The sequence below is a fragment of the Oratosquilla oratoria genome, chromosome 31, assembly GCF_046742065.1.
Source record: "Oratosquilla oratoria isolate Oo_2021 chromosome 31, ASM4674206v1, whole genome shotgun sequence".
Lineage (NCBI taxonomy): Eukaryota > Metazoa > Arthropoda > Malacostraca > Stomatopoda > Squillidae > Oratosquilla > Oratosquilla oratoria.
In genome coordinates, this window is record NC_134807.1 from 14,989,201 (window position 1) to 15,002,359 (window position 13,159).

Here is a 13,159-nt window from a genome sequence, read left to right on the forward strand (position 1 = left end):
ACACTGCCTCTGACCCAGGGCAGTGGACAAGGTGCAGGGATGACCCGTCATCCAGGAGGTGCTAAGATGGGAGGGAGGGTGGAGGGGAGTGGAGTGTATTTAGGGATGGAATGGGTGGGAATGATTTTATGCCTTTTTCTTTTTGGCTACCTCCCTTGAAAGGGGGAAAAAGCCTTGGTATATGTATGTATGTGTACCTTGGCTGGATAGTTCTCCCTTAGGTATTTTGGTATATAGAAAGAAGAGACAGCCCTATGAGATCCTACTCACAAGGTCATCTTCACAAAGAAGAGAGAGAGGAGACTTCATAACTATTTATAGAATCATGAAAGGCATAGAAACTATTGATAGAGAGGATCTAATAAAAAGGGATAGTAGAAATACAAGAGGACACAGAAAGAAAATCAAGAAAGACAGTTATAGAAGGGACCTGAAAAAGAACAGCTTTCCCCACAGAGTAAAAGACATCAGGAACAAGTTGGATGAAAAAGTGGTGTATGCAAAAACAATTCATGAATTTAAAAACAGTTTAGATAAAATGAGATATGAAGACGGGACACCACGAGCATAGCTCCCCTTCCCATAAAATACAACTAGGTAAATACAAGAGACAACCTTCAATGGAGATGAATGGGATGCCCACAAAAGTCAAAGCTGGAGCAAGTGAATCTAATTTGTTGAGAGCTGCTTGGCGTGGAAAGGGAGGGTGATTGCATGGTAGCTTGCTCGGCAAGACCATGGGGGACTGGCACCAGCGTGTATTACCTAGTTGTATTTTACGGGACGGCAGCCATGCTCGTTGTGACCGGTTTTCGTATCTCTCCACATCCAAGTACTGTAACATGCCTTCTAGCATATTTCCCCAATTGTGGATGATTGATGAGAGGGGAGAAAAGGCATTATGGTATATAGATAAGAAAGAAGTCATTTTTTTGGTAGTTACAAAGATAGATAGATTGGTGAGTTTTTGGGAAGGTTTATTTTATTTGGGAATTTGCAGAATTAGCAAATGTATCCATAGTTTGGAACTGAAAGTTTCTAATTTGGGAACTGTTAATTTTTTTTTTTTATCTATTTATCTATTTATCTTTATTAATTTATTCACCTATTTTATTTTTTCACAGATGGGCTGCTGTAGACTTATCACCTACAAGTCACGCTGCAACCATAGAGGTGGAAATGCCCACTGGATACAAGGTGTACCAGCCTTACGCCAACTCAGTTGTCAGGAAGGGACGATTTGGATCCTTCCCACAAATGATCGACTCAAAACCAACCGATGAGTTCATGTTTTGGGAATTGGAATATGTAAGACATTTTCTTTATATGCATGTGTGTGTATATATATATTAGAGAAACATAATGTAGTCACACATTGGTAAAATAAGACTTTTAATCCACTATTGGAGAAATTAAGATCAGAGATACAAAAAATCCATATATTTCGACCACTTGTTCTGCTGAACAGGACCACAGAGAATATAGTAAATGAATAAATAAAGAAAATATCATCTCATAAACAAATAAATAATAGATTAATTATCTAATTTGATTTTCTCTTTTTCACCCACAGATCCCATCAACATCTACCCAGTGCTTCAGTTACCGTTTGGAGCGTTGGTTTCCAGCAGCAAATCATACGGCTGTTCGCTCTGCTACAGTTTTCGAGAGTATGGCGTTAGGTAATTCTCATTCTTAAGTTTTATTTACCAATTTACCGAGTTTGAGTTCCTATCACAGTATGAAAGTTTCTATTAAAACTGCAAACCGTTACTGTCCTCTTTGAGCAAGGGGATGAGAGTGTGGTGTGTGTGTGTTTGTGTACAAGTATTTACCTAATTGTAGTGTACATCAATGCTCATTGGGTCCTGTCTCCTATTCTCTAATTTTCTAACTTATCTTGACTCAAATTCTTGTATGGTTCCAACTTAATCTATATCTTTGATTTCCAATTGTCATATTTAGATTTAAACTCATGTATTGTTTGAGTTTGGGCTATATCATCTTCTAAGCTATTACACATATACATCTATACAGAAAACTGTATTTCTTCACATCCCTTTGACATGTGGTCTTTCATTATATAGTAAAACAGTTTTGAGGCTTCTTGTAGAACTATATATGAATAGTTGAAACACAAAGGCAAAAGCCGACAAGACTGTTAGAATCAACACCGTGTGAGATCGAAACCTTTATTGGTACGACGTTTCGCTTGTTACAGCTTTTTCAAATACAGACATATGGCAAACACTCTGCGTACATATAGGTCGACGGGGAAGGAACTGGGAGAGGTTATCAGGGAGGGGTGGGTGGTAGGTGGAAGGGAGGAGGGGGGCAGGTGTGAGAAGGGGACAGGTGGGACTTGGTGGAGAAAAAGGAGGACATTTCGGACAGTTTGTTGAAAAGGACTAAGGGGGACATTTCATACATTTGTATAATGCGGGTAACATTTTATTTATTTATTTATCTTTATTGATACTGTATTTATTTATTCAATTTGATTTTTTATTTATGTTTATCTTATTTTTTAATTATTTTATTTTTCTTTATTTTTTATAAATTTATTTGTATTAATAATTTCTTTATTTATCTTTATTAATAATGTATTTATTGATCTATTTACTTGATTTTATTTTTTATATATTTATGTTTATTTTATTTTTTCAACAGAAAGATTTGAAACTGTCATGATCAACACTACACCATTGGCTGCTCTTGACATCTGTGAAGTCTGTGGGTCATACCAGTGCCCTTACTGCCCTTACTACAGTGGAAGGGCCTCCAAGACCAGACCTTACCTTGTGGCCTTATGGGGGTTGACCTTCTTCTTCGTCCTTATCAGATAGCGTCTGATTTTTTTTTTTTTTTTATGATGTTGTTGTTTGTGTCTCTATATGTTTTTATTTTGTTTCATGAAATATGAATGGTGTCTTTGATATTCATTCATATGATCAAATCATAACTGAATTTACTACATACTAGTCCACTTTGTGAAACATTCTGGAACGCCGCATATTCTTTGATAACTTATGTTAGAATGTCGATTCAGTTTAACGTAAAAAAATCCCTTCTATCAGGAGTCTAGGACAGTGCCTCTTACAGAGGACTTTGTAGCGTGTAATATTAATGAACCATGCCCTTGGTCCAACTCGCTGGTGGCAGAGTTCAAACTGCTGTCGTTTCAACCTCCACCACTAGTAGCGACACTCTAACCCGCTCATCCAGCTAGAATTTTATTAGATAAATGTTTTAGACATTCCGTTCCATCTTGTTTCGTCTTTGTTTTGTTGACCTTTTCTAAAGTTTTCGATCACACCAAAGTGAATTTATATTCTATCTATATACCAAGGACTTTTTCCCCTTTACAGGGGAGGTAGCCAAGCCAAAAGGCAAGTATCCACTCCCACCCATTCCACTCCCATCCACCACCCTTTCATCTTCTTCCTCATGGATGATGGGTAATCCCTGTATCCTGCCCACTGCCCTGGGTCAAAAACAATGCAGTAAGACATAGTACATATACAGCAAGGCCACTTCACTTAATCAGCAACTCCCCTCTCCATCCCCTCATGCAGAAAAAGAGAGGATGGGGAAAAATCCCTTTGGATTGTATCAAAATATAATTTACACATAACCACTCCCTACCCCCTCCCTTCCATCATAGTATCATCTATACACAGCCATTTTCCACTCACCCCTATCTCCTACCTTTTCCCTTGCTCAAGAGACATTCTCCTCTTGCTCAGTGACCCTTTCACCCCATCGATCTATCTCATCCTCAGTTGTCCCCTCAAATTCACTTCCTTCACCTCTGCCTTCCACACCTCTTTTACAAATCTTTCTTCACTCATTCTTTGCATGTGTCCAAATCATCCCAATACTCTTTTATCAGCCCCATATGCCATCTCCTTTTCCACCCCCACTCCCCTCACCTCATTTCTCATTATCCAGCCTTGTAACCCCTACCAAACTTCTCAGATATTTCATCTTAAACACATTTAAACTTTTCCTCTCTGTTTCTCTTAAATTCCAGGTCTCTGACCCATACAGTGCTGTTGGCACAACTACCCCTTCATTTGGTCTTCTATTTGCATCCATTCCCAAATGCCTATTTCTCATAACACTCTTTAATCCTCCAAGGTATTTATTTGCTTTTCTTAGTCTACATTTTACTTCCACCTCCACTCATCCCTTTCCTGCCACCACCTTCCACTCCACCACATGCTTACTTATCTTTTCACTTACTAGTATAGCCACCACTTCCCTCCTTCATCCTCTCCTCACTCCAGACACCCTCCTCAGTATACTCCCAAATTCAAAATCACTCCTCCCTTTCAACTTAGTTTCATTTAATGCCAACACATCCATCTTCCTTCTCACAAACATACTGCCTATCTCTTCCCATTTACTCCCACATGTACCACACCCATGCACATTAAAATACCTAAAATTTAGGGTTCTGTTTGGAAGACTCCCAGACCCTACTCTGCCTTAATTTCTCATAGGAATGTACCCATTAGGGTTACAGTGAGCAAGATGCCTAGTCCCATTACTCCATCCTGTTTTAGCTGCCCTTTATGACCCGAGTGGGAAGACTTGATGGCAGTATTCTTTCTTCCCCCTACCACATGTGACATTGACAAAAATGGAAATATATATACTCAAAGAAATGGTACAGGACAGTATTAAGAGGGGGGCAGCATAACAGAGAAACAGTCACAATACAATAAAGTAATATAATTTCTATGATTGTAGAGATTTCCTCTAACATAGACAAAGTGATGTGTGACTCTGGTCCGTAGGGAAACCCATATAGTCCTTAAAGTATTGGCTGCATGCTGATGTGCAAATTGTACTGCACAACAACATGCAGACGCGGAATTGATATTAACAAAAAATAAAGTAATTTGACTCTGGGAATTAAATTTATTTTATTTTATTATTTTACTTATTATGTTCAATCTATTCTTATTTATTCTAAAACTTATTATCATGTTTATTGACTTAATTCACAAAAAGTAAAGAAAATTTACTTTAATTTACTTTATCATAGTTGTTTATTTTGGTTTATATTATGCTATTTTTATCTTATTCTATTTTATTTTGATGCATTATATTGTGTTTATTGACATTAAATGTGACCTTTAATGGTTACAGTTATCATTAAAATATCAATTAAGAACAGAATAAATGGATGAAACAAACAAAATAAAATAAAAAGTAAATGACTAAGAATATAAATAAAATCTTATGAAAAAATTCAGTAACTGTGATAAGATGTACTAAAGAACAAATAGCATATCTGCTGGTGTATAAGAAGCACTTTTTTATTTATAAATATATATAAAAAAAAATTGCCCCATGTCTGTCATTATATTGTATTTCATGCATAGTGATACATTTTCCTTGCAAAATCACTTTAAAATGTCTTTCATCAAATGTATGATGAAATTACCTATTTTTCCAGGAAAATATCCGTGTAAAATAAGGGTGCATCTTATGTAAGGCTGCGTTTTATACGCCAGCAAATACAGTACAGTATGTAGAACTGTTGACAAGTGACAACACTTTTTTCAGCAACAGAAAAGGAAAATAAGATAATTGAAAAAAAATTATAATAGCAAAGCATATGTTTGAAGACGTCTTAGGTATTACCTAAAAGTTAGAAGAATTACCAAAACATTAGAGGAATTACCTAAATGTTAGAGAAGTTACATAAACATAAGAGGAACTACCTAGAAGCTGGACTAATTACCTAACCATTTGAAGAGCTACCTAAACGTTAGAGGAATTACCTAAACATTAGAGGAAATTCTTAAATGTTAGAACTACAAATGTCAGAAAAATTATCTCAATGTTAGAGGTATGACCTAAACACTAGAGGAAGTATATAAACATTAGAAGAACTACCTAAACATTAGAAGAACTATCTAAATGTTGGAGCAACTACCTAAATGTTAGAGGAAGTATCTAAATGTTAAAGGAACTATCTAAACATAAGAGGAACTACCTAAACATTAGAAGAACTACCTAAATGTTAGAAGAACTACTTAAACATCAGAGGAACTACCTAAGCATTAGGATAGCTAGCTAAATGCTGGACCAATTATCTAAGCATTAAGCTCTAAACATTATAAGAACTACCTAAATGTTTTACCAACTACATATATATTACACCAACTACTTCAACATTATATCAACTACCTAAACTATTCCAACTAAATGTTATACCAACAAAATGTTACACTAACTACTTAAATGATAATCCAACTACCTAGATGTTATACCAACTACCTAAATGTTATGTCAAGTACAGAAATATTACATTAATTACCTAAATGTTAGGCGAACTACCAAAATTTTAGAACTACCAAAACTTCATTCCAGCTGTCAAAATGTTATACCAACTACCTAAACATTTTACCAACCACCTAAACATTATCAAATTTGCTTAAACGTTACATCAGCTACCCAAGCATTTGTTGCTTGTTCCTGTTCATTTTATTTCATATATTATCACAAGAACCTGGAGTAAAGTGCTCCCCTTTTTTTATAGTAACTGTGTGTATAGTCTCTCTCTCTCTATATCTCTCTTTCTCTACCCATGTAATATAATGCAAATAACTATAGATGGTGCTCAACTGCAAATGTGATTCTAAAGTGACTTAAACAATCAATGTTATTTATACAATATATTGACTCAATACTATTGCCACCCCCATCAATACTATCATCAATACTAACCATACATTTTCATTAGGATTGTGTACTCTGGATCAGTTCACAGTATCATTGATTTTATAAAGGTGGCAGCACAGGCTAGCATGCTACTTGTTTTTGCTACTTTGTTTGAGTAGAAATGACTTCAATCAAATCAGCCATATTGAGTCCACTGTTGAACAAAAGCCTCATTCATAGCATTCCATGATTCACAGGACCACACCAACCTCTGCCACATCACTCCTGCAAATTTCTCAATCTCATCTCTCCACTTTTTTTCTGGTCTCCCTCTTTCATGCTTCCCATCTCAAAGTGTCCACTCAGTAATACACTCGCTCCATCGCTCATCAGTCATTCTCACTAACTTACCTGCCCAATTCCACTTCCTCTCTTTTACCACCTCCACAGTATCTTTTACTCTAGTCTGCTCTCTCACCCAACTTGCTCCCTCTTCCATGCTTCCCATCTCGCGGTGTCCACTCAATAACACACTTGCTCCATCGCTCATCGGTCATTCTCACTAACTTACCTGCCCAATTCCACTTCCTCTTTTTTACTACCTCCACAATAACTTTTACTCTAGTCTGCTCTCTCTCCCAATTGCTCTCTTTCAGTCTCTCAGCATTATTCCCATCATTGATCTCTCCATTCTCCTCTGTGCAGTCCTTAGCTTTGTTTCCATCACCTTCATCAGTTTCCAAGTCTCACACCTGTAGATTATTGCTGGCAGAATACATTGGTTTTAAACTTTACATTTTAAATATAAAGATAGAGAACCTCTCAGGATTTTATTATACTTACCAAACACTTTACAACCAATTGTAATGTGTCTTTTTATTTCATTATCATAATCTTTGGTCATTTTCACCATCTGGCCTAAATACTTATACTCTTCAACTTCCAGACTCTCACCATCGATAATAGTATCTTTACTTTGAACTTTCGTGTTGAACAATACTTTGGTTTTACTCTTATTCATTTTTAAACCTATTTTGAGATTTTCCTTGTTCAGATCACTCAGCATATCTTGCAAGTCTTCTGCTCTTTCTGAAATAAGAATAATGTCATCCGCAAATCTTAGGTGGTTCAAATATTCACCATTAATCTTCAAACCTCTCTCTTCCCAACTCAACCTTCTGAAAATCTCTTCCAAGCAAGCTGTAAATAATTTGGGTGAAATTGTATTGCCTTGCCGTACTCCTTTCTCAATCTTGATCTTTTGTGTATTTTTATGTAGTTGAATTCTCAACTACATAAAGAAATGACTTAGGTTACAATATTCTAGAGTTCCATAAGAACATCTCAACAATGTATCCAAAATTTGTATAGGATTAACTTTTCTTAGTTTGTCATTCAGTTTCTCAGACGCAAGAGTGATTTGACATTTGGACACTTTAAAAAAATCAACCAGTCATTCTACTCAAAGTAGCAAACACCAGTAGCATGCTAGTGAGAAATGCCTAGTGTGCAGCCACCTTAAGGGAATCTGAAAGCTTTTAGCTTGGGAGATCCTATGATGTATGAAGGTATATGGGATTGGATCCTATTTGAATAGGATTTCTTGTCGTTTATGGGATTTGATCCCCTTGTAATAGGATCTGGGATCATTTATTGGATTGGATCCTATGTGAATAGGATTTTTGGTCGTTTATGGGATTTAATTCTTTTGTGGAATTGTGTATGGAAATGGATCCTATTTGAATAGGATTTCTGGTCGTTTATGGGATTTGATCCTCTTTGTTTTGGATCTGAGATGGTGTATGGGATTGGATCCTGTTTATATAAGATTTCTGGTCATTTATGGAATTTGATCCTCCTTGTATAGGATCTAGGATCGTTTATGGGATTTGATCCTCTTTGTGTAGGATCTGGAATCGTTTGTTGAATCTGATCCTCTTTGTAAAGGATTTTTTGGATGATTGTAGGATTAGATCCTATTTATGAAGAATTTTGGATTTATTGAAACTGATCTTATTTTGTAAAGGATCTGAAACAGTTTGTAGGATTTGATCCTTTTTGTAAAGGATCTGGGAACATTTGTTGAATGTGATTCTTTTTGTATAGAATTTGGTTGTTCATGGGATTGGGTCCTCCCTATTAAAGATCTCTGGTCATTTAAGGGATTTGATCCTTTATATTTTTGCTTCAGATCCTTTGTATAGAATGTGCATCTATCTATAGTATATATGCAGAGTGTTTTATCGTTTTTTGTCAAAAAACTTTGTGTTATATTCTGTTTGTAATATTTTAATATTTATGCACAACTGTCCTGGTGGTGTACAGATCGTTCCCTCTAATGGAAATATTTCTAAAAGTTGGAGAGTTTCTAATCAAAACGAAAATGTAATTTGAAAATGTATTAGGATGTATATATATATATATATATATATATATATATATATATATATATATATATATATATATATATTGCCCAGTAGCCCAGTGGGTACCATGTTGAACTCACGATAAGATGGTCTTGAGTTCGATTCCCGGGACCCGCTGCGAGCTTCCTGCGTTGGTTCCCGACATCCCTGGCCAGGCAGGGAGGCGACCAAAAGTCGGCAGAAAAAGTGTCTCTCACTTCCCACTTTATGGTAGTGGGATGGTGAGTCTTAATTTTTTTTTTTTTCTGTAATTCATGATATTTGGTTCCAAATAATGGAAACATTTCGAATTAGAGAGAACTATGTATGTGTCTTCATTTAAAACAATAAAACTAAACTGAAGCTTTGTTAGATTTTTTTCTTTAGACTTTAGACAACCATAACCATATCATAAGGTGTGTATGTACTTTCAGCCTTAATGGTCGACTGCATAAAAAACAAATGCACACCTAAACTTAACGCACTTAAGTCAATCATTGGAACGACATTTGGACAAAACAAAGAAACTAATATAACAATATACAAACAATGCATACGCTCAGTGATGAATTATGCGAGTCCTGCATGGGCTCCTAATCTCAGTGAGACACACCACAACACCCTTCAAATCATACAAAACAAAGCCCTAAAAACAATTACAGGCTGCACAAATACAACACCTACAGACCATTTACACCATGAAACAAAGGTCCTCAAAGTCAAGGACCACCTCGACATGAGAGGCACACAAACACTTGCCGCAGCCACCACAAACACATCACACCCGCTACACTACATAGCAGAACACCCACACACACCAAGAAACATTAAAACAACACCCAAAGACCTTTATTACGCACAAATACTCTCTTCTCTTCCTCCACAACCACCAAATACCAGCCTCCGGAAACATATTCATAATCATATCACTCACCGCTCCATTAACACACTGAAAGACAACACACTGCTGCATGCCAGACCCCCTGATATCCACCCTTCTGAATCCTCTCTCCCACGAAAGGACAGAGTCCACTTGGCCAGACTGCGGTGCGGCCACCACCCAGCACTTCTAAGCTACCAGAAGAGGCTGGATGACCGCATTGTGAACAGCTGCCCAGGATGTAACACTTCACCCCATACCATACAACACATAATGGAAGACTGCATTATACACAATCATGCATGCAAACAACACAACATACACTCTATAAAGGATTTGTGGGAAAACCCAGTTTCGGCTGTGGCATTCCTTGGGGAGACGGGACTGCTCGGACAGACAGTCTAGGGAACGACAACAACAACAACAACAACTGCAGGACCGGCATATCCCATGACGGACAGTACATCCCCTGTACCTCACCACGATGGCAGTGGAATTGGGCAGGTAATTTAGCGCGAACGACTGACGAGCGATGGAGCATGTGTGTTACTGAGTGGACGCCGCGAGATGGGAAGTGTGGAAGAGGGAGACCAGACAAAAGGTGGAAAGACGTGATAGAGAATTTTGCAGGAGTAACGTGGCAGATATTGGCGCAGTCGTGTGAATCAGGGAATGCCATGAAAGGCCTTTGTCAACAGTGGACTCAGGATGGATGATTGATTGATGGTACTTCACAGATTGTTGTAGTGTAGGGACAGTGGTCAGTGTCTGACCACGGGCTTGGAAAGGAAACCAGCTATACCTCATCAATCTCGACACCATCCGTTGATAAAGCATTCAAATAGGAAGGCAATTGCATGTGTAAAAGGGAGAGATATGGTCAAAATTGTCGACTAAGGTAAATCAAATGGGAAGTTATAGAGGCAGTAAATAAACACTGGTCATGCAAAAGCCGATTTATATAGTCTCATTCGATCTATATGTGTCAAGTGATTTAATCTATGAATCCTAACACGATAAAATTGCAACAAAGAAAACGGAAAAATGTACCCAACCATCAAGTGTATTTCTTCGTGTATCGTGTTGTTTGTGTCATAGTTCTGTACTTATCCTTAGCGCTTTCTCGCTGGCGGATGTATAATCACTTCAAGGTACCTCCGTGGATTTAGAGAACACTTATGAAATGAAAAAAATATCGCTTAATGTTCCAATGCCATGCTCGTTCCCGGAACTTTGGACGGTCTGTTAGAATAACACTACAAAGTGCCTCCACTTGAAGGAGATTTACACACACTTCCAAGAACGACGGCAAACCGCCAACGTGAGCTTGGTTTCGAACTCTCCGAAAACGTGATTCTTTAGGCCACGAAAAACACAAACATTAATGCATCACTGTTTCTTCATTCTGAATTGTATTATCAATTTAAAAATAAAGAAAGAAATGGTTGTCGTTATTATATAAACCATCCCTCAAGAAAAACAATTGAGTTACCTTTGCCAACTCCTCACTAAATCAAGCACACTTACCGACCTTTGTCAGCTGCTGCGAAAGATAGAGGTGTCTCTGTTGAGGACTACGTGATGTACAACACACTGTCCTTCATTGTTTCTGTGATCAAGGCTAGCTGATTCATGTTTGGTTAACAGCTTGGCGGTTGCCGTGTGTCCCGCTTATACAGCAACGAGGAGAGGTTGTTCAGTCATCCTTCCCTACAGCATCTGGGACAGATTTCAACGTCAGAAGGATGTTGACGGTGGACAGGTGCACTGAACCTCCCTCCAACTCTTCCTTCCTCCCTCTCCCTACTCTTTCTTCCCTCCCTCTACCTCCTCCTCCTTCTTCCCTTCCTCTCCCTCCTCCTTCTTCCCTTCCTCTCCCTCCTCCTTCCTCCCACCCCCTTCTTCCCTCACTCTCCCTCTCCTTCTTCCCTGCACCCCCCCTTCCTCACTCTCCCTCCTTCCCCCCTTCGCCTCTCTCTCTCTCTCCGTCTCTCTTCCTCTCTCCCTTCCCTTCCCTCCTCCTTCTCTCCCTCTCCCTCCTCCTTTCTTCCTTCCTCTCCCTCCTTCCCCCTCCCTTCCTATCCCTCCTCCCTCTTCCTTCCCTCTCTCTCCTCCTTCCTCCCTCCCTTCTTCATCCTCCTTCCTTCTCTCTCCCTCTCCCTCCCTCTCTCTCCTCCCTCCACTTCCCTTCCTCTCTCTTCCTTCCTCCCTCCCTCTCTCCTCCTCCTACCTCCTCCTTTCTCTCTCCCTCCTTCCTTTCCCCCTTCCCAAGCCCCCTTACCCTGTCTCACTCCTTATCCCTCTCACTACAACTCCCTATCTACTCCTCCCTCTCTCTCCCTCACCCTATCTCTTCCTTTCTCCCTCTCCCCGCTCATTCGCCCTCCCCCCCTCCGTCACTCCCCACTCTTCTCACTTTCACTATACCCCTCCCTCCCTCATTGCATCCTAACCCTTTATCAATTATACTTCACTGTGGGCAGTCCCCCTCACTAGAAAACCTGGGAACCACATTAGAACTTACCTTAGGTGCAGAGTGAAGGGTCTTTTCCAGCAGTCTATCGAGCTCAGGTCAATTTTCTTTTCTTGGGGATTTATAAGATGTAAATGGATTTTGGGGAAAAAAAGTGCCATAAGAATGATATTTGCTACAAGAATCATAATAAAAATTGTCCCTATCAATGCAGAGATTGAACATAAGAAAAAAAATTGAATTTGAGAAATGCCCTTGCGTACCCCCAAGCCAATTCCAATCCTGGCGAAAGCGAAATCGGACAGGCGCGCCTATAAGCTTTGAACTGGTTCGTGACGAATGTGGACGATCAGTGTAAATATTTGTGATTTATTTTTTCATAAATGTAAAAAAGTGGTATTCCGAGTGTTTTTGAAAAGACCACAGTGTCTTTCCAAAATGATATTTTGTGCCAATTGTGTAATAACTGCAAGATTTTTTCCGGTGTTTCTTCCAGCCAAGGATGGAAATGGCTCACCTGGATTACTCACCTTGTTGGCTACCCCGTTCTAGACCAACATATTGCTCGAGAGAGAAGCTTTGGGTATACAGGGATACCCCACATCTTGCTGGCACGCCAGCCCTTGTTCAATATACATCAGAACAGGAAAGTACAGGGTAAAAGGCTGAGTTGTGTGCCATGTGCACAGAAAGTAGACAGCTAGGAACGAATATCTGGGTAAT

At 38.7% G+C, this 13,159-nt stretch overlaps 1 protein-coding gene across 1 annotated transcript in view; it reads left to right on the top strand.

Moving 5' to 3' along the window:
- LOC143041450 (CD109 antigen-like) overlaps positions 1-2,887 on the top strand; it is an 83,022-nt gene extending 80,135 nt beyond the window's left edge. The window contains exons 32-34 of the mRNA XM_076213338.1: positions 1,125-1,308; positions 1,574-1,682; positions 2,671-2,887. Coding sequence (XP_076069453.1) covers positions 1,125-1,308; positions 1,574-1,682; positions 2,671-2,846 — 469 coding nt within the window. The 3' untranslated portion in view covers positions 2,847-2,887. The remainder of the gene's footprint in view (positions 1-1,124; positions 1,309-1,573; positions 1,683-2,670) is intronic.
- The last annotated feature ends 10,272 nt before the right edge of the window (positions 2,888-13,159 follow it).